The sequence below is a fragment of the Eulemur rufifrons genome, chromosome 23 (assembly GCF_041146395.1).
Source record: "Eulemur rufifrons isolate Redbay chromosome 23, OSU_ERuf_1, whole genome shotgun sequence".
NCBI lineage: Eukaryota > Metazoa > Chordata > Mammalia > Primates > Lemuridae > Eulemur > Eulemur rufifrons.
In genome coordinates, this window is record NC_091005.1 from 21,302,548 (window position 1) to 21,324,541 (window position 21,994).

General features: G+C 40.0%; 1 protein-coding gene across 1 annotated transcript; it reads left to right on the forward strand.

The window, feature by feature from the left end:
- Nucleotides 1–300: 300 nt before the first annotated feature.
- Nucleotides 301–20,736, forward strand: CENPN (centromere protein N). The gene is made up of 11 exons (XM_069456468.1): nucleotides 301–342; nucleotides 1,964–2,144; nucleotides 8,164–8,209; nucleotides 9,419–9,478; nucleotides 9,782–9,858; nucleotides 11,952–12,128; nucleotides 14,393–14,494; nucleotides 15,721–15,784; nucleotides 17,699–17,811; nucleotides 20,257–20,374; nucleotides 20,654–20,736. The coding sequence occupies exons 2-11, from the start codon at nucleotides 1,974–1,976 to the stop codon at nucleotides 20,734–20,736; spliced, it is 1,011 nt and encodes a 336-aa protein (XP_069312569.1). The 5' UTR covers nucleotides 301–342; nucleotides 1,964–1,973.
- The last annotated feature ends 1,258 nt before the right edge of the window (nucleotides 20,737–21,994 follow it).

Below are 21,994 nucleotides of genomic sequence, written 5' to 3' on the forward strand. Positions count from 1 at the left end.
ACCCGGCTCGGACGGGCCCACTTCCGTGCAAAGCGGGGGAGAAAGAGCGAGCGCGCTCAGGCACCGCGGGCCTAAACAACGAACCGAACCAACAAGCCAAGTTTCGTGACTGACAGTAAACTTGACTTAAACAACCTTCTCTGCTAAGGAGAGTGACGCTGGGTCTCGGCGAGTTTCACTTCCGTCGCTCCCTCCAGGAGGACCCCTGTGCGCAAGGCACAGTCCAAGGATTGGCCTCCGGGGGGCGGAGCCTGGAGGCGGCGGGCACTGCAATTGGTGGCTTTGAAGGCGCGGCGGGCGGGAACAGCTGCTGAGGAGTGAGGTGGCTGGAGATGTGGGCCGGTAAGGGAGTCCTCGGCCGTACAGGATTGGGGCCCGGAGGGTGGCGGGAACCTTGAGGGAGCCAGATCTCAGGTCTCTGAGGCCCCGTTTTCGTGACCGGCGCGCGTCCTAAGGCGGAGGATTGGCGTTAGCTCTCGGGGTGGGGGGATCTACGGTAGATGGTGAGGTGAGAGCGGGCGGAGACCCTGGGGCGGTCGTGACGTCACTTCCGCCCTTGGTGGGGCGGGGCCGAGCTTACGCGGACGCGCGTCTGCGCGAAAGCATGGCCCGTTGTCAGGCGACTGGCGGCTGGGCTCTCAGAGCCTCGGGTTGCCACTTTGCCCACCGCTGGGGTTTTATTTTGGACTTGAGCTCATCTCGGCTTCCTTCCTTTTTGGTCTCTGCACCTGTCGAGTTATTACTTATGCTACCTGTTCCGCTCTGCAGCGGTGTGTCTACAGGCCCTTCTTTGTCATGCGTTCAGCGAGTGTGTCTTTGTGCCAGGCGCTGTACGAAAGCGCCAGGAAGTACAAAGAAGGTTTAAAAATAGTCACAGGGGAAAAGTTTATTATAGGGCTTCCCGACTTTATTGGTGAGATTGAGCACACCCTACCAGATTTCTTTAGAATGGGGTGCTGCACACTTTACCCAGAATGCTAAATCGCAAGCCCTATATGAGCCCTCCCTTCAATTTAATCTTCATTTTAACGGCTACCCCAACCCCAGGTGTTCTTAAAAGTGTTGATCTGGCCGGGTGCGGTGGCTCACGCGTGTAATCCCAGCACTCTGGGAGGCCGAGGCGGGAGGATCGCTCGAGGTCAGGAGTTTGAGACCAGCCTGAGCAAGAGCGAGACCCCTTCTCTACTAAAAGTAGAAAGAAATTAGCCACACAACTAAAATATATAGAAAAAGTTAGTCAGGCGTGGTGGTGCACGTCTATAATCCCAGCTGCTTGGGAGGCTGAGGCAGGAGGATCGCTTGGAGGATCAAGGGAGATTCTGTCTCCAAAAAAAAAAAAAAGTGTTGGTTTGATGTTTCATTGACTTAATCCTGCCCAGGTTTCTCCGCAGGCGTATTGCTTAGATAGAGTATATAGTCACTCATCCCACAAGCATTTATCAAGTTCTTGTGGTCCCCAATCCCCGGGCCGCGGACCAGTCTGTGGCCTGTTAGGAACCGGGGCGCATCACTGCCCGAGCTCCGCCCCTCCCCAAGCCGCCTCTGTGGAAAAATTATCTTCCGTGATACTTGGGAACTGGGCTGCACAGCAGCAGGCGAGCGCCAGGCAGGCAAGGGAAGCTTCATCTGTATTTACAGCCACTCATTGGCCGCATCACCGCCTGAGCTCTGCCTCCCTCCCCGCCAGCTTCGCCTCCCCCGCCCCTGTGGAAAAACTGTCTTCCATGAATCCCGTCCCTGGTGCCAAAAGTGTCGGGGACAGCTGCTCCAAAATACATTTAAATATTTGTATACAGCTTAAGGATAAAATAATTAAATCTTCATGCTGAAACTGTTTGCAAAGTGGCTGAAAAAGGTAAACATTTGGGTGTTTGACCTACAAATCAAAATCCCAGCTTAAAAATATGCTGGAAAATGTTATATTTGGTTAATACTTTGTTGTGATCTTTTTGTTTTATTAAAGTGCCAAAGAGATGGATGAGACTGTTGCCGAGTTTATCAAGAGGACCATCTTGAAAATCCCCATGACTGAAATGACAACAATCCTAAAAGCCTGGGATTTTTTGTCTGAAAATCAACTGCAGACTGTAAATTTCCGGCAGAGAAAGGAATCTGTGGTTCAGCACTTAGTTGAGCTGTGTGAGGTAACAATGTTACAAGTGATTAGTCTTGAACAGTGTGCTAACCCTTTGGGTTTTTCTTTCTTCTTAGTCCAAAAGAGATGTAAGCTGCTAAACTGTGAAGTGACGAGGGCTGTGTATTACTGTAGTGTAGCTAATGTTTAATTGGCTTTCTCAACTTGCAAAGAATGCTTCCAAATCAATAAGAAGGAAAAAGTGAATACCATGAGAGGAAAAAAAAAATCAATACAAATTAAAATAATGAGCAGTATTTTTTCCTTATATTTTTAAGCTAGCCAATTATCAAAGATAAAAAGATAATAACACCCAGACATGTTGGCAAAGTTGTGAGAAAAGAAACACTCTCTCTTTTGAGTGTATTTATTTACTTATTTGCTTTTTGTTTTAAAATGTTTTCAGATTCTCAGAAAAGTTCCAAGTGTAATACAAAGAATTCCTATATTCCAGTGTATCCTTCCCTCATTCATTTTAAAATAAATATATTTTTTGACCTAGCAATTCCACTTCTGGCAGTTTATACTGAGAAAATAATAAAAAAAAAAAAAGGAGGTATATATAAATAATACTATAACATAAATATTTATATATTTATAAAAATGTTCATATATACTTACATTTAATATATAAATATGAATATTTATGTATTTGATTTTTAGATACCTATATACATATTTATATTTAAATAAAGATATTAACTGTAGCATTGTTTTTAAAACAAAAGAATTGGAACAACTATATGTAGGAGACTGGATAAATGATGATATATCCAATAACAAAATAATCTAGATCTTTGTGTACAACATTAAAAGAAACTACATAACATACATACATATAAATGTTTCTATGTAGAGCTGGAGCCCTATATTCTCAGCTAATTTCTCAGATGAAGCAATTTTGTCCCATGTGGGACATTTGACCATGTCTAGAGACATTTTTGGTTGTCAGTACTGTGGGGGTGGGTTGCTACTGGCTTCTACTGGGTAGAGGGCCAGGGATGCTCCTTAACATCCTAAGACAGCCCTCCACAACACAGAATTATCTAACCCAAAATGTCAAAGGTGCCAAGGCTGAGAAACCCTGGTGTAGAAGTCTAGGATGCATAGCAGACTGTTAAATACGGCTGGCCTAGGGAGCATGGTGGTAAGAAAGAGAAGGATTTCAGTTTTTACTATGCACACTGCTATACACATTGAATATTAAAAAAACACAACTTTTCATTTAAATATAAATTCTTGCAGAAAAGTTACTGTCTACATATATGTATTTTCACAAACTGAACACACCCATGAAACCAATACCCAGATCTACAAACATTACCATTGCTATTGTTCCCTACCCCAAGGGTACCAACTACACTGACTTCTAACAACATAGATTAGTTTTGCCTGCTTTTGTACTTTACGTAAGTGAAATCATACCTTACGGTTTTTAGTATCTGGCATCTTTCACTCAACCTTAAGGTTGTGATATTCAGCCACACTGTTGCACATAGTAGGTTGTTCATTGGCATTGTTGAATTCCATTATGTAAATACATGAGTCATTTATCCACTCTACTGTTGATGAGCATTTTGGTAATTTTAAGTGTTTGGCTATTAGTACTGCTGTGAACACTATGTACTTATCTTTTGATGAATGTATGTACTCATTTCTGTTTGGCAAATAACGTAACAGTGGAATTGCTATTTTCTAGGATGTGCATATATTCAGCTCTTTAGTAGATAACTCCAAAGAGTTTTCCAAAGGGGTTTTTCCAGTTCATACTCAACAGCAGCATCCAGTGGAATCTTTGCATCAGTGAGAACAAGCATACTGCGCTTTGTAACACCAGACCGTTTTCACAGGGAGTTGCACAACATTGCACTCCCACGTCCTTGTCATAGTTGATATTTTTCCATCCTTCTCATTTTAGCCCTCTGGTAGGTAGGTAGAGATTTTTCACTGTAGTTTAATTTGCATTTCCCTGATGACAGATGATGTGGAGAATTATTTCATTTGTTTATTAGTCATTGGATATTCTCATTTGTGTTGTCTGTTTAATTATATGCCCATTTTTCTACTGGATTGTCTTTCTTACTGAGTTACAATTCTTCATATAGTCTGAATAAGTCCTTTGTCAGATAACTGTATTGTGAATATTTTCTCCCAATCTGTGTTTGCCTTTTTACTCTCAATGATGTCTTTTCATGACCATAAGTGTAAATGAACTTTTTTTTTCTAATGAGACAGAGTCCCACTCTGTTGCCCGGACTAGAGTACAGTGGCCCAATCATAGCTCACTGCAGCCTCAAACAACTGGGCTCAAGCAATCCTCCTGCCTCAGCCTCCTGATTAGCTGGGACTATAAACACATGCCACCACACCTGGCTAATTTTTCTATTCTTTTGTAGAGACAGGGTCTCACTCTTTCTCAGGCTGGTCTCAAACTCCTGGCTTCAAGCAATCCTCCTACCTTAGCCTCCCAGAGTGTTGGGATTATAGGCGTGAACCACTGTGCCCAGCCTTATATTTATAATCATATTCAACATTTTCCTGTAAAATATGGCAAATTAAACAGGAATTTTTGCTACACTCTGCGAAAACCTGATAAAATAGCAATAAAGGATTATTTTTTAAGCATAAATCCCCAAGGCCAAAGAAAAAAGGAAACTACAGCAGATAACAGATACCAAGGGTATCTGTTAGGATGCTGGAAAACAGAACAAGTGGTAACTGAATTAGTAGAATAAAGTGGAAATCTAACCACTTTGAATTCTATATACTCTTTCAGAAAAGCAAAGAGAAGGGAATATTTCCCAACTCATTCTGTAGGGCCAGCATTCTCCTCACACCAAAACCAGAAAAATACATTACAAGATAAGAAAAGCACATGTCATTATCTCTTGTGAACATTGATATAATTGTTCCAACAAAATTTTAGCAAATCAAATCCAATATATTAAAAGAATAATACATCATGACTAAATGGGGTTCATCTTAGGAGTGCAAGGTTGGTTTGACATTTGAAAATCAATCATTCTAATTCATCATATTAGTAAATTAAAAATATATATGATCATGATTATAGACACAGGAAAAGCATCTGATGAAATACAACATCTACTCCTTAAGAAAACTTAGCAAATGAGGAATAGAACTGATAAAGGGTATCTAGTAATACAGAAATCCTACAACTAACATCCTGCCTAATGTGAAGAACTGAATGCCTTCCCTTTAAGATCAGGAATAAAGCAAGGATGTCTACTCTTGCCACTTCTATTCAGTGTTGTATTGGAAGTTCTTGCTCGTGCAGTCAAGCAAGAATAAGAAATAAAAGCCATCTAGATTGGTTGGGCACAAGTAAAACTGTTTTTATTCGCAGGTGACATGGTCATCTATGTAAAAACTCTAATGGAATTTACAGAAAAAAAAGGAACTAGAACCAATAGGCTTAGCAAGATTGTAGGGGTATATATATATATTTATATAATTTATGATAGCATCAAAAAGTATGAAATACTTAGGCCTACAGCTGACAAAAGATGTGCAAAACCTATATACCAAACCTAGAAAACACTGCTGAGAGAAATTAAAGAAGACCTAAATAAATGAAGAGAGAGACTGTGTTCATGCATCAAAAGTCTTGATGTTGTTAAGATTTCAGTTTTTTTCAGATTTATTCTGAAATTTATATGTAAATGTGAAAAGCCCCTAATAGTTAAAAATAAGTTTGAAAAAGATAAAACCTGGAGAACTAAGACTACCTGAATTCAAAATGACCTATAAACCCAGTGTCATCAAGACAGGGGATATCTGAGTCCATTTTGTGTTGCTATAACAGAATACCACAGATTGGGTAATTTATAAAGGAAAGAAAGTTATTTCTTACAGTTCTAGAGGCTGAGAAGGTCAAGGTCTAGGGGCCCGAATCTGGTGAGGGCCTTCTTGCTGCTTCATAACATGACAAGAAGCATCACATGGCAAGAGAGCACATGTGAAAGAGAGAGAGAGAGAGAGAACACACACATGACCGAGTACAACCACGTGTGCAAACTGGCAGAAGGGGCCAAACTCATCCTTTTGTCAGGAACCCACTGTCGTGATAACGGCATTAATACACTCATGAGGGCAGAGTCCTAATGACCTAATCACCTCTTAAAGGTCCCAGCTCTAAACACTCTTGAATTGGGGATTCCTTTTGGGGACACATTCAAACCATAGCAGGATGGTGTTGGCAGACAGACAAATAAATCAAGGCAACAGAACAGGATCCAGAAATAGACCCACATATTATATGGTTAACTGATTTTTTACAAAGCTACAAAAAGCAATTCTGTGAAAAAAGGATAATCTTGTTCAACAACTGGTGCTGCAATAATTGAATACCCATATTCCAAAAAATGAACTTCAATCCATTCCCATACCATATAAAAAATTAACTCAAGGCCGGGTGTGGTGGCTCACGCCTGTAATCCTAGCACTCTGGGAGGCCCAGGAGGGAGGATCGCTCGAGATCAGGAGTTCGAGACCAGCCTGAGCAAGAACAAGACCCCCATGTCTACTAAAAATAGAAAGAAATGATTTGGACAGCTAAAAGTATATATAGAAAAAAATTAGCCAGGCATGGTGGCACATGCCTTGTAGTCCCAGCTACTTGGGAGGCTGAGACAGGAGGATTGCTTGAGCCCAGCAGTTTGAGGTTGCTGTGAGCTAGGCTGACGTCACGGCACTCTAGCCTGGGCAAGAGAGTAAGACTCTGTCTCAAAAAAAAAAAAAAAAAAAAAAAATTAACTCAAAATGCATCCAGTACCCAAATGTCATGCCTAAAACTATAAACATGTAGAAGAAAACAGGAGAAAATCTTTGTGACCTTGAATTAGATTAGATACAATACCAAAAACACAATCTATAAAAGAAAAATTGATAAATGGTACTTCATCAAAATAAATAACTTTTCTTTGAAAGCTACTTTTAAGAGAATGAAAAGATAAGCCACAGACTAGTAGAAACTATTTCTAAATCATTGTATCTAGAATACATAAAAAATAATGAGAAAACAACTCAATTTAAAAAATAGGCAAAAAGTTTGAACACACACTTCCTCAAAAAATATATGTGGATGGCAAATAAACACATGAAAAGATGTTCAAAATCGTTAGTCATTAGAAAAAAATGCAAATTGAAACCACGATAAGATATCCCAACGCACTTATTAGAATGGCTAAAATTTAAAAGATTCATCATAATTAGTGGCAGCTGGGATGTGGAGACGCTAGAGCTCTCATACACTGCTGGTAGGAATGTAAAAAGGTGCAGCACTTTGGAAGTCAGTTTGGCAGTTTCTTAAAAAGTTAAGATGCATGCTTACCATGTGATTCGGCCCGTTCCCCTTCTAGGCATTTACCCAAGAGAAATGAAAAATGTACTCTAATGGTCATAGCAACAGTATTCATAATAGCCCCAAACTGGAAACAACTCAAATGTGTTTCAGCAGGTAAATGGATAAACAAATTGTGATACATCCATACGATGGACCACTACTCAGCAATAAAAAGGGATGAACTCTGGTTGCCTCAGGACTAGGGGTTGGGAGGGAGAGAGGTAGAGGCAAAAAAGGGTGCAAAGGGGAATAAGAAAGAGGCACGAGAGAATTTGGGGGAACTGGTGGGTATGTTCACTGTTGTGATTGTGGTGACAGTTTCATGGCTAGATCCGTAAGTCAAAACTTAACCAAATTGTACACTTTAAATATGTGCAGTTTAATGTATAACTACACCTCAATAAAATTGATTTTAAAAAACCAAAAAGTCAAAAGCAATAAATGAGGAATAAATTGTGGGAGGATGGTTGTGAGTGCCTGGACTGAGGCATGAATCGGAAGGTATACCTGTTGGTTAACAGGAGGACATAGATCGGAGACAGGTTGTCAGTAAATTACGGAGAGGGTGCTGATAGCCTGTTCTCACCAGTCCTAAAATGTGCTTTAAATGGGGTAGAACCAAACCTATCACCACAGTTACTAAATAATTTATCTTCTCTTTCAGGAAAACCATGCAAGTCTCAATGACGCGGCCCTTTTAGACATCATTTGTAAGTTTTGGCGAGGTGTACTTACAGTGCACAGGGACAGTTTTAAGCCAGAAGGATGGTGGTTAGGGTTGAACTTGCTGACTTCCTAGGTCCATTTCTACTCTAAGGTACTCTCAAGTTTGTAACTCCTGAAGGGTGTCTTCTATGCCGTATGTTTGTTCATTCATTTGTTTGTCAGACACATGCTGAGTGCTCGCTCTGTGCCAGGCAGTTTAGACCCGGGACAACAAGAGTGAACAGGTCCCTCGTTTCAATAAGAATCTAACTGGGGAGACAGGCAATATATAGATGAACATCTGAGTATACAGTGTGACCTCAGGTAGCGATGAGTCCTCTGACAGGAACGACTCAGGTAGGGTGAACAGGGTGGGCCACTCTGAGTGGAGAGCAGAAGGAGGTGCGGAAGGAGGTGTGGAAGGAACTAGAAGAGTCTCCAGGCAAAGGAACGACTGACACAACCATCAGTCACGTGGAGCCCAGCATTCCCTGTCACACTGGGTAGATGTGGCATTCCATGGAGCAGGCTTACGGGGAAATAGAACGAATGGGCTGACTAACATGACAATAAATGCTAAAGCAGAACTGTATTATCTAGGTCAGTGGAATTGAGTAGTTACGATTTATTTTTTTTCCCCACTCCTCGATTTGTTTTATTTGTATGAAGTAAATTTAATCCATATAAAGTTTATATATATATATATATATATATATATATTTTTTTTTTTTTTTTTTTGAGACAGAGTCTCACTCTGTTGCCCAGGCTAGAGTGAGTGCCGTGGCGTCAGCCTAGCTCACAGCAACCTCAAACTCCTGGGCTCAAGCGATCCTCCTGTCTCAGCCTCCCGAGTAGCTGGGACTACAGGCATGCACCACCATGCCCGGCTAATTTTTTCTATATGTATTTTTAGCTGTCCATATAATTTCTTTCTATTTTTAGTAGAGATGGGGTCTCGCTCTTGCTCAGGGTGGTCTCGAACTCCTGAGCTCAAACGATCCGCCCACCTCGGCCTCCCAGAGTGCTAGGATTACAGGCGTGAGCCACCGCGCCTGGCCTAAAGTTTATATTTTGAATAAAAATCTGTATACCTAATTTGTGAATTACTGTTATTTTCCCCAGTTTTATATTAAAAATATCTATTTATAAGCACATTACTTCAAAGTTCTGTGATATCATACTAAGTAGTAATAAGCCCTTCTCGCCTCTCTCAGATACTCAACTTCATCGGCACCGGAAAATTTGGGATGTTTTTCAGATGAGTAAAGGACCAGGTAATATTTTCTGTCTTAACTTGAATACTTGTATTTGACATTTTGGCAATTTAAAAATGAATAGCAGTATGTCCCTCTTAAATCTCTTTTCTTTCAAAATGAGGTGATTATTTATGACTCACTTAAGCAAAATCAGAAATATATGTGGTAGTGCCGTGTCAGAGGTCCTAGCAGCATTTGTGTGACTTAATCATTATGGCTCTGGAACTAGATAAAACGCTTAGCTTCAGGGTTCTTTGCAAATGTATTTATTAAAGACAGTGTAGCTCCCTTAATTTTTCTTTTTTTTTTTCACTTTGACAGGTGAAGATGTTGATCTTTTTGATATGAAACAATTCAAAAGTTCATTTAAGAAAGTTCTTCAGAGAGCATTAAAAAATGTAAGAATAAAATTCATCTGAATTTACATGAAATTCAATTTAATGACGTCTGTTCACATAAAATTTGCTATTATCTTGTTGTTTTTTCATTTGTAAGAAATTCAATTAGTAATATTCCATACTGTTCTATTCCATATCAAAGATGTACTCTAGTATAAAAATTTCCCCTCTTCTCTCACCTGTCCATTCAGCATTCAGGGCCTGATGCTTCTTTCTCAAGAGCAGCAATGTCCAATAGAGCTCTCTGCACTGATGGACATATTCTTTTTTATTTTTTATATCTCAGAAACAGGGTCTCGCTCTGTTGCCCAGGCTAGAGTGCAGTGGCCCAATCATACTTCACTATAACCTAACATTCCTGGGCTCAAGCAACCCTCCTGCCTCAGCCTCCCGAGTAGCTAGAACTGCAGCACACCACCACGCCCAGCTAATTTTTTTTAAAAAAATTTTATAGAGACAGGGTCTCATGTATTGTCCAGGCTGGCCTCAAACTCTTGGCTTCAAGTAATGCTTCCACCTCAGCCTCCCAAAATGCTGGAATTACAGGTGTGAGCCACTGCACCCAACTGGAAATGTTCTATTTCAGCACCATCCAGTACGCTAACTAGTAGTCACATGTGGCTACTGAGCACTTGAAAGGTGGCTAGTGTGACTGAGCAGCTGAATTTTTAATCCTGTTGAACTCTAACGAATTTAAGTTAATTAGCCACATGTGGCTAGTGGTTCCAGTAATGGTGAATGCAGCTGTGAAGTACCCTTGATTCTATAGGCATTTTGCTTGTATTTGCTTTTGTGATGTGAAACAAAGAACTATGCAGAGTAAGACCTTCCATTCAAGCCCGTGGAGGCCCACTGAGCACCTGACGGGGCCAAGCTCTGTGCTTGTCACTCGGGAAAGTCAGACAGCTCTGCACCTGCATGCCCCAGACTGGGGAGTCTTCCTTGTCTGCTGCACCAAACACATTTGGAAAAGCAGCTAGATAAAAAGTGGGCAGAGTTTGTAGTGCCAGCAACCACCGTAACAACCCACTTTTCCTAGAGTAAGATCCCAGAGGGAGGAAATAAAGAGACGTGGGCAAGCCAAGTGCACCTGTCTCAAGTTCCTCCTTTCCAGGGTCTGAGGTCCAAGGGGAAGCTGAATCAGGGCGAGGTGATAATCCAGGACCAGGCTATTAAATTCCAGACCAACTGGCAAGCATATTTAAAAGTTTAGAAAGGCCTGTATTTCATCCACGAAATGGAAACCAAATAAAACGTCCTGTATTCTCACCACATAACATTCCTTTGGAGTAGTTTTTAGCTTCTGAGCAAAATGCACAAAAGCATTAGTGTTAGTATATTTTTAAGCCCATTACTACATAGAAATCTTACTGTTAAACTCTATAGTGCACGCTAGATCTGTGCAAGATGCTAAAAAGGCTTCATTATAAAACAGGTGTCTCATTTGTAAGGCTGCCTTCATAAACTCCTACAAGTGGAGAAGAGTTTTTAGGACAAGTTCAAGAAATTATTGAAAAATGTTGATGTCATACCCTGATTGTAGCTTTTTAAAAAAACTTTTTCTGACCAGGCACAGTAGCTCACGCCTGTGATCCTAGCACTTTGGGAGGCCAAGGCGGTAGGATGACTTGAGCTCAGAAGTTCAAGACCAGCCTGGGCAATATAGCGAGACTCTGTCTCCACAAAACATAAAAGAAATTAGCCAGGCATGGTGACATATGCCTATAGTCCCAGCTACTTGAGAGGCTGAGGCAGGAGGATCACTTGAGCCCAGGAGTTTGAGGTTGCAGTGAGCTATGATGACATCACAGCATTCTAGGCCAGGCAATAGAGCATGACCCTGTCTCAAAAAAAAAAAAAAAAATTTTTTTTTCTTCCAAAAGACTCAGCAAGGCATAAATGTGTCTTTATAAAACAATCACAAAACATTTTCCCAAAAATTCCTAAAACACGGTCATGAAAAGTAGGAGAAAATGTTGCCAGGTCTCAACCTGTGTGCAAAAATATAGTGACATTGTTTGCCCCTAAAAAGCACCTACAGTTGGTGCCATGATGAGATACTAATTAAGAAACTGAAATCTTTCTTTAATAAGGTAACAGTCAGCTTCCGAGACGCTGAGGAAAATGCAGTCTGGATTCGAATCGCCTGGGGAACACAGTATTCAAAGCCAAACCAGTACAGAGCTACTTATGTGGTGTATTATTCCCAGACCCCATACGCCTTCACTTCTTTGTCCACGCTGAAGAGCAACATACCCCTTCTGGGTCAGGTAGGAACAAACTATTATAAGCTGTAATATTTTATTATCCTTATCTCAAAGGTCTATGTAGGTTTAAACTGTTCAATAAACTTTGATATAGAATACCACTTTTAATTTTTTTCTTTTTGTTCTTTTTTTTCTCCTACTTTCTCTCCCTGTCTCTCTCTCTCTCTCTCTGTCTCTCTCTCTTTCCATTAATTTTTAATTCGTATTCTCCTAAACTAAGGAGCAGGGAATGTTGTTTTCTACAATTGGGAAGGTGGGGTAAGATACTAGTTTGGAACTGTTCTTTTTTGTCTTTTAATCTATAAGTAATGCATGCTTAATGTAAAAAATACAACCATTAGCCGGGCATGGTGGCTAACGCCTGTAATCCTAACAAACACTCTGGGAGGCTGAGGCTGGAGGATCGCTTGAGTTCAGGAGTTCGAGACCAGCCTTAGCAAGAGTGAGACCCCCATCTCTACCAAAAATAGAAAAAAAAAATTAGCTGGGCCTGGTAGCGCGCGCCTGCAGTCCCAGCTACTGGGGGCTGAGGCAGGAGGATCACCTGAGCCCAGGAGTTTGAGGTTGCAGTGATACCCGGGATGACAAAGCAAGACTCTGTCTCAAAAAAAAAAGTTAATCTTCAAAACTTCATACCCCTTTTCACTATCCCATTCACCCAAAATAACTGCTGCTAAAGTTTGCTATTTCCTTTCAAAAGATGTTTTATTACAAAAGGCAGGGTGGCACATATGATTTTGTAATTTCCTTTTTTAACTTAATAGAACATTTCCGTGTGGTTACATATGAAAATACCTCATTGCTCTTTCATGACTGTATAATTTTCCTTTTTTTTTGGAGACAGAGTTTCACTCCATTGCCCTGAGTAGAGTGCTGTGGCGTCAGCCTAGCTCACAGCAACCTCAAACTCCTGGGCTCAAGCAATCCTTCTGCCTCAGTCTCCCGAGTAGCTAGGACTACAGGCATATGCCACCATGCCCAGATAATTTTTTCTATATATATTTTTTAATTGCCCAGATAATTTCTATTTTTAGTAGAGACGTGGTGTCGCTCTTGCTCAGGCTGGTCTCGAACTCCTGACCTCAGGCAATCCTCCTACCTCGGCCTCCCAGAGTGCTAGGATTACAGACGTGAGCCACCACGCCCGGCCTAATTTTCCTATTAATGAATATTATTTTCATCTGTACCCATTTTCCTCACATTCTGTGCACAAGAAGACTGCTGTACCATAAGCACCTGTCCAGAGCCTGCTTCTCTTTATGGTTCTGCCTTTGGTGTCATGGGCTTCCTGGCATCCTTCCCCAAAATAAGCCATCCTTAAATTGGGCTGGTGACTGCTGCTGTCACTGTTAGCACTCACAACTACAATGGCACCTTGAAGTGGTTCCAGAGCTACCACTTCCGCTGGTTGTGGGGCACCTCGGCCATCCTGGCTTGTCATCTGTGCACTCCTGTGTCTCACAGAGCTGGGTGGAGCAGCAAGCACTGCGTTGTTGGGACCAAGTGAGCTGTGGGGTGCCTGTGGGTGTATTTGCTTGTCATTTGAGTGCCTTGGTTATTGAAATGTCAGAAAGACTGCCGCTCACTTCTCTTTCCCTTTAACACTTGACGCTACTTCTTTACATTTGGGGTCTCTTCCTCCATGACACATGGTGGTCTTTCATGCACCTACAGCCAGGTGAGTGTACCCTGCCACGGGTAGTTTAAACATTACCCCAAAGGCTAATGTTCATTTCTAGTGTGTATCTTAAGACAAACTTATCTCCATTCTCTAGATCCAGGTAATATCTTATTCTAGTAATTCTGTTTCAGTCTTCCAACTTGTTTCCAAAATGACAGGAAGCTTTTATAAATTACATTTAATACACATTTTTTTCTTCAATATTTTCTCTAAAGCATACATATTTGCGTTTTTATGTGGCAGTATCATTATAGTATTAGATGACTGGTATTCTAAAATATTAACATTTTGAGGATTCATTGTTTATTCCTAAGTCTGAATGTGATTTATTGTAACTGCTAACTTTAAACAGAATCACTTTTCTGTTTAAAGGTAGAAAAGACTGCATTTATGAGACTTAATGCCATTAACCACTTTTTTGTTTTTGAAGCTGAGTAACAGGCTGTAAAATTAAATTTTTTGGATTTCTTTTCACTCTTAAGTAGAAATTATTCACTGATTGCAGCTCCTACATTTTACTTTGACAAATATTATAAACACAGAGGCAGAAATCCTAATAAATAGTCTTGCTAATTTTCATTTCAAGGCACTGAAAATTGCTAGCAAACACCATGAGATTGTGAAAATGGACCTGAGAAGCCGGTATCTGGACTCTCTTAAAGCTATTGTTTTTAAGCAGTATAATCAGGTGAGCCAATCAGTGACTCTCTTTCAAGTTAAATCTTCATTTTCTCTTTTACACAGGAGTTAGAAGCCACCGAGAGGTAAGAAAGTCCACCTCCAGCAAGAGATCACTTTAGATATTGTGTGGAGAAAGCTCTCCATTAGTTAACATGAAAAGAAACAAAATAATTTCTCAGTATCATCTTTTTTTAATCGTATTATGTTTTATACCACTCATTAGTCATTGGAGTCTGTATTATAGATCCCAGTTTCCAAATCAGCTATTCCAATTAGTATTTATTTTCTCTTTAGAATAACTGGACACTATCTTTTGAAGCTAAATATATTATTCTATTTTGCCAGAGAGAAGTATAATTAAATTTTTGGCCCATCAGTCTAGGAGGTGATATAGCAGTTGGAATTAAAGGGGAAAGCATTGGTTTATTAAGTCCCACAATTTATTTATTTGTTAAAACATTTGAATGTGTTGTTCCTCTCTGATAACAAGAATGGCTCTGTCCTTACTCACAGACTCAGGGATGTTTTTTCGAATATATGGCAAATGTCTGCTTGTGTGTTCAGACCCCTGTAAGTGGATTGTTAGTGCTCTGGGTATATCTTTGAGCCCTTAAAGATGTTATACTTAGGTATTTTCATCTGTTCTAAGTAGAAAGAAGTGATGGCTCTCTGCAAGTCCCTAAAAAAAGTCTAACATTAAGAAGTTAGATAATGATTTGCTCCCCTAGCTGCTCCTTCCCACCGAATTGATACAGATTGTTCTGCTATAATGTGACAGTTGCATGCCTAGGAATATTCACATTATTGAGCACTTAATTATAAAAACAAGGGCTTCAGTGGGGGAAGGTGGGAGAATGGATCCAAGAGATTCAGACTTACAGTAGGAAAGCTATTGTTGCAAAAAAAATCTCAGTGAGTTTTTTCAGGTTTTAAAGATACAGCTGTGAAGCTGAAACATCACATTGCAAATCCTGCCTTTGATTCCTCTAGCTTTTGTACTCACCACCTATATTCTTCCAGATCCATTTTTATGATAACAAAGTATGGAGCTCCTCAAACAAAACAGCCATGCTGCAGCAATAGCAGCCTCCTGTCAACATCCTGCTCTAGGAGAAATGCCCAACGCAGCCAGGATGTGGCCTCGAATGTCTCTTTATCAGAAAAAATATTTTCCATACTTTTATGTACTAAAACCAGTTACTATCATTGACTTTTTTCTTCTTTTTTCCCTAGAACTTTGAAACTCACAACTCTACAACACCTCTACAAGAAAGAAGCCTTGGGCTACATGTAAATAGTATGTGTGTTTTAATATAAAATATAAAACTGAATTATGGAACTACACTATTCCCTGATAGATTGCTGTCACTCAATAAAACATATATGTACTAGGATCCTAATTCAAAATTATTTACTGCTTTAAGAAAAATTGAAAATTAAATATCTGTTGAAGGAGAAAATCTAAGCTACCATAGGTCTCCTTTAGAATTTACTAGAGTAACAATAACAACAAAAATTAGCTAATATTTGTTGAGAATTTCTTTTGTGCCAATCTCTATGCTAAGATGTTTATATAATTATTTCCTTAATCTTCACAGTAGTGCCATGAATAAGCGCTATTCATCAAGAAACTGGGTTTCAGGGAGGATTGGTAACTCTGTAGGCAAAGTGACACAACTAGGCGTGGCAGCGCCAGAAGTGAAATTCGGGTATCTGAATCTGGATCCCATGATCCAGATTAATGTGCTCTTAATGGGCTGGATAAACTTCTTGAATAAGCAAGATTGTGACTATACTGCCACTCACCAATGACATGAGTCACTCCTAGAAAACCCAAGAGAAAAGGGTATAGAACTACTAAAGTGAATCAGAAAGTTCATAAAAGTGGTGGGGTGCAATATAAACTTAACAAAAAATGAAAAGTTTCCTATCTTCTAGTAGTGATTTGGCAATAAAATGAAATGGTACAGCTGTTATAAACTAAACATTTATGCTGTTGATTTCATGTTAAAGAAAGCAGGGCCAGGCATAATGGCTCATGCCAGTAATCCCAGCGCTTTGGGCGTTGGGAGGCTGAGGTGGGAGGATCACTTGAGGCGAAGGGTTCAAGACCAGCCTGGGCAACATAGCCCAGTCTCTACAAAAAACTAAAATGTTTCTAAAAATTAGCCAGGTGAGGGGGCATGCACCTTGTCGTCCCAGCAACTGAGGAAGTTAAGACAGGATAATCACTGAGCCCAGGAATTTCATGCTAGAGTGAGCTATGATCATGCCACTGCAGCCTAGGTGACAGAGCAAGACCCTGCCTCAAAAAAAAAAAAAAAAAAGGAAAAAATTAGAAAGTAGGATACAAAATTATTTGTATTTTATGATCCCAGTTTTAAAAAATACAGCTAGCAGCCGGGCGCGGTGGCTCACGCCTGTAATCCTAGCACTCTGGGAGGCCAAGGCGGGAGGATTGCTCGAAGTCAGGAGTTCCAGACCAGCCTGAGCAAGAGTGAGACCCCCATCTCTACTAAAAATAGAAAGAAATGATTTGGACAGCTAAAAATGTATATAGAAAAAAATTAGCCGGGCATGGTGGCACATGCCTGTAGTCCCAGCTACTCGGGGGGCTGAGGCAGAAGGATTGCTTGAACCCAGGAGTTTGAGGTTTCTGTGAGCTAGGCTGACGCCATGGCACTCTAGCCCGGGCAACAGAGCAAGACTCTGTCTCAAAAAAAAAAAAAAATACAGCTAGCCTAAGCAATATAGCAAGACCCCATCTCTATAAAAAATAAGAAAAATTAGGTGGGCATAATGGCACGTGCTAATAGTTGTTAGGTTGAGGCAGGAGGATATTGCTTGAGCCCAGGAGGTTCAAGTCCAATCTTGGCAAAATAAAATATATATATATACACATACACACACATATATACATATGGATCTTTAGTTTTGCTCATTGTAAAAAGAACTAGACAGAAATACACTAAAATGTTAACAGTACTTATCTCTGGGTGTTAGAATAATGGGTGATTTTTTATTTTCTCTTTTATAAGCATGTACTTCCCAACTTTTCTACAATAAGAAATTATTACAATCAAGAGAAGAAACAGTAAATATTATTTTTAAATTATACAAACAGTTTGAAAGGTTAGGAATGAAAGGAAGATAATTTTAAGGATAAAATATATTCCTAACATCTGTTTTATTTGAAATCTTCCACCTATAGTGGATCCAAGGATCATTCATGAAAACACAATGGAAAAAGAGAGAGTCCAAAGAATAACTCAAGAAACTTTTGGTGACTGTCCTCAACCACAGCTAGAATTTGCACAATATAAGGTAGGACATTTTAACAAACATTAACTACAAGTTACCGACATTAAAAAAAAAAAAAAGCTTTAAGTGGAAAACAAGACTAAAAAGCCGTTCCTTTTTCATTTATCTTTTCAATTTTATGTAATAAATTTGTGAGTTAAGTCAACCTCTTTATTGTAATATAGGTTCCCCTGTTAACAAAGGAGATCTTTGAAATTGTGGATTTGCCTTTTCATTTCACCTTATATGTTAATTTAGTAATGTATAACTGGCTGTGATCTGTATATTTGAGGGGAAAAAAATTGTAGGTGATGTCTTTCTAGCCGATCTGCACCTAGAACAGTACTTGGCACACAGTAGGTGTTCATAAATACTTGTTGCATAAAAGAATGAATAAATAAGTCTTGCATAGCCCAGTTGGCATCACATGGAGAAAAACCAGTAACCTAGACACTACTACAAATGTAGCTCTTTCCAGAAGTGTGCCACTGCCTACCGGGAAGGCCAGGTAGGTGCTACGGGTGTTTAATACAAGCCCATTGCCACCATTAGAAAAACTTGAGGTTCATATATATCATCATCACCCTAATCTGAGTCCATGCTCATACTCATAACACCCTCCTCCTCTCAGACCCTCTAATAAAATTCTTTCTGTTTAGCCTTCTACAGCTACAGGTGACACTTTGAATCTGCCATTTATATGCTCCCTTTGGCCAAAATCTGTTTGATTTGACTTGTTTTTAGTGGGAGAAAGTGACTGACACTTTTCAAGTTGGGTTCCCTTAATGGTAGATATTAACCCCAATCGTTTAAACAGCTCTGAATCTAAGAGAGTGGTTCTCAAAGCGTGGTCCCTGCACTAGCAGTATCAGTATCACTTGGGAATGGGTGAGAAATGCAGATTCTTGGCCGCACCCTCGTCCTACTGGATCAGGGAACATGGTGCCCAGCAATTTGTTCTCACAAGCCCACAAGCTGATTCTGTACACTAAAGCTGGAGAGCCACTGGTCCAGGATACAGAAGATGGATACAGGAGTTTGATTTGCAAAACTTCCCTTTATACACGTCTTAGAATGGCTTTATTCTTTAAGTCAAGGTGCACGTTTATTCATCCCTGCAACTAATTTTTCTCATCCCTGCAACTAATTTTTCTCTACCTTTTCTATTTTGAAAACTGTCAAGGGAGGCCAAGGTGGGAGGATTGCTTGAGGCCAGGAGTTTGGGACCAGCCTGGGCAACACAGTGAGACCCTGTCTCTACAAAAAAATAAAAAAATTAGCTGGGCATGGTGGTGCACGCCTGTAGTCCCAGCTACTACTTGGTAGGCTAAGGTGGGTGGAGCGCTTAAGCCCAGGAGTTTGATGCTTCAGTGAGCTATGATGACACCACTGCACTACAGCAGCCTGGGGGGACAGAGTGAGACCCCGCCTCAAAAAAAAAAAAATGAAAGAAAGAAAAGAAAAATGTCAATCAAACCTTCAGCAAGAATAGTACAATGAACATCCATTTCTCTTCGCTTCAATTCACCAATTGTTAGCATTTTGCCACATTTGCTTTCTCTCTCTTTATTCTGAACCATTTGAGTTAGCTGCACACATTACTCATCTACCAAATATTTCAACCTACTACCTCTAAATTTGAGGGATCACTTTAAGTTAAAAAAAAAAAAATTGAAACTTAGAATCTAAATAGCCTAAAGTACCATCACTTGGCTACTTGGTAGTAGATATTAAGGAATTGTTTTAGGTATGGTAATGGTATTGGGGTCCTTTCACGTCTCTTTGATACATACTGAAATATCTACAGGGAGAATGTATTGGTATCTTGGATTTCCTTCAGAATAGTCCAGTGGGGTGGGCAGTAGGGAATGGGAGGCAGGGTGACAGGTGAAACAAGACCGGCCGCAAGCTGACAATTATCTCAGCTGGGTGATGTGCGCGTGGGACTCATACTGTGCTCCTCACTTTTGTGTACATTTAAAATCTTCCATAATAAGAAGTTAAAAAGAAATCTTAACAATAACTCAAAAGATGTGGTATTTTTACATGGATATGATAGATTGCAAATGGTAGCACTAGTTTTCCACTAACTATAAAGAGCATCTAAGGGCAGAACTGACATTCAACACCTCTTCTGTGTCAGGCCACGTGCATGCTGGCACTTTGTGTGGGATATTGTTTAATAAACTGGTTGCCGTCTAGGTTTGCAGTTAACAAATTAAATGGTCTCTCTACCCCGTTAATCCCTATATTTGTTGATGACAAGAATTAAAATGAGATTAACAGAAATAAAAGAATTAATGAAATGTGTAATCTGATTTTATATTTTACCATTCCAACTAATATATTTAATAGTCACTTATAAATATATCTGTCTCTCTTCCTCATTCCTTCCCTCTCTCCCTCCCTCAAAAAAAAAAAAAAAATATATATATATATACACACATATATATATATATTTGTTAACAGCTTGAAACGAAGTTCAAAAACGGAAGCATCTTGGCTGAGAGGGAAGAACCCCTCCGGTGCCTAATAAAGTTCTCTAGCCCACATCTTTTGGAAGCATTGAAATCCTTAGCACCAGCAGGTGAGTCGTCAGCTTATTTTTATAAGCTAGAAAAATTAACAACATACCTCCATTCAATCCTCTCTGCTGACTGATTACCTCAGAGTCCCCCCCCCGCCCCGTGCCTCCAGTCTGTACCCGTCATGTCCTGTCTTGCATATTCTGCTTCTGTACTTAATGGGGGACAGAGGGAGTGAGGGGGGCCTATGATCCACCATCTAATCTTGGCCATTTTTAAACTGACTCAAATCCATGCCCTTGTGATTATTTTGATTTTCTTTTTTTTTTTTTTAATTTCAGGTATTGCAGATGCACCACTTTCTCCACTGCTCACTTGTATACCCAACAAGAAAATGAATTATTTTAAAATTAGAGATAAATAAGATGTATGTGATTTTGTAAGCACAGCGTTTCCTTGACTATGTTGCACACATTTCAGTTAGTGGCTCACTCTACACCTTCTGTCTATAAACTTGCATTTTATAAATTAATCCTTGGTATTAAAAACTTAGAGATGTTCATATAATGTTAATTGTTGGGACTGATTCTTTCCCCCTCCACAATATCCCTCCTCACCACCATATTCTGCTAAATATAGCAGTTGTGGGCATTTGAGATGTGACAGGACATAGACATACGTGGCTCTACACTGGATCCTGACTGCCTGGTACGCTGGAGTCAAGCACATGGCACAGTGGTTGAGACTGCTGGGTGTCGTGTCTAGTGTCGTTTTTTCCACTCCTGCCTCTCCACCATCCTGGTGAGGTCTGATTCCAACTGCTAGTTTCCAGGGACTTTTTTTCTTAAGCCTTGGATCATGAAAAGAGGCACCAAGAAACTATACCCAAGTCAATACTTTTTAGGAGAATCATAAAATTGGTCTGTTCAGAGCATAAAGTTGGATCCATTAAATTATTATTGTAGGAGTTGCATATTCAATGACACAGTTATATAAAATAACGCTCTCGTTGTAAATATGATACTTTTCATAATCTGTTTTATCATATAGGTAACATTCAAATTGACCAATATTATACTGATTTGTGAATAAAGACATTGAAAAACTGTACTTCGCTTACTTTTGATGAAAATCCTTCAGTTATCATCACTGAATAGCTTGTCTTTTTATAATAATATTCTAAAATCCATTCCTAGGCCAAGTGCGGTAGCTCACACTTATAATCCTAGCACCCTGGGAGGCTAAGACAGGAAGATCTCTTGAGGTCAGGAGTTCGAGACCAGCCTGAGGAAGATCAAGACCCCCATCTCTACTAAAAATAGAAAAAATTAGCTGGGCATGGTGGCACACACCTGCAATCCCAGCTACTCGGGAGGCTGAGACAGGAGAATTGCTTGAGCCCAGGAGTTTAAGGTTGCTGTGAGCTAGGCTGACACCACGGCACTTTAGCCCAAGCGACAGAGAGAGACTCTGTCTCAAAAAAGCTAAAAGAAAATAAAATCTATTCCCTATTTTGTTCCAGAGAGGCTTGGGGGTGATAAAAATGCATAATTATAAAATTAAAAGTTGAGGAAATCTGGGCAGATGGGAGGACATAAAAAGAATAGACCAAAATAATGCTAGGGATGAGATTACTACCTAAGAATGTACAAGTGCCTCTCCAGCTGCTAGAAGATTGAAAA

Excerpts from the sequence above, each read along its gene's own strand:
- CENPN (XM_069456468.1), top strand. The coding sequence starts at position 1,974 with ATGGATGAGACTGTTGCCGAGTTTATCAAGAGGACCATCTTGAAAATC. Across the intron at positions 9,859-11,951 it reads TTCAGAGAGCATTAAAAAAT|GTAACAGTCAGCTTCCGAGA; the intron begins GTAAGAATAAAA and ends TTCTTTAATAAG. Across the intron at positions 14,495-15,720 it reads TTTTTAAGCAGTATAATCAG|AACTTTGAAACTCACAACTC; the intron begins GTGAGCCAATCA and ends TTTTTTCCCTAG.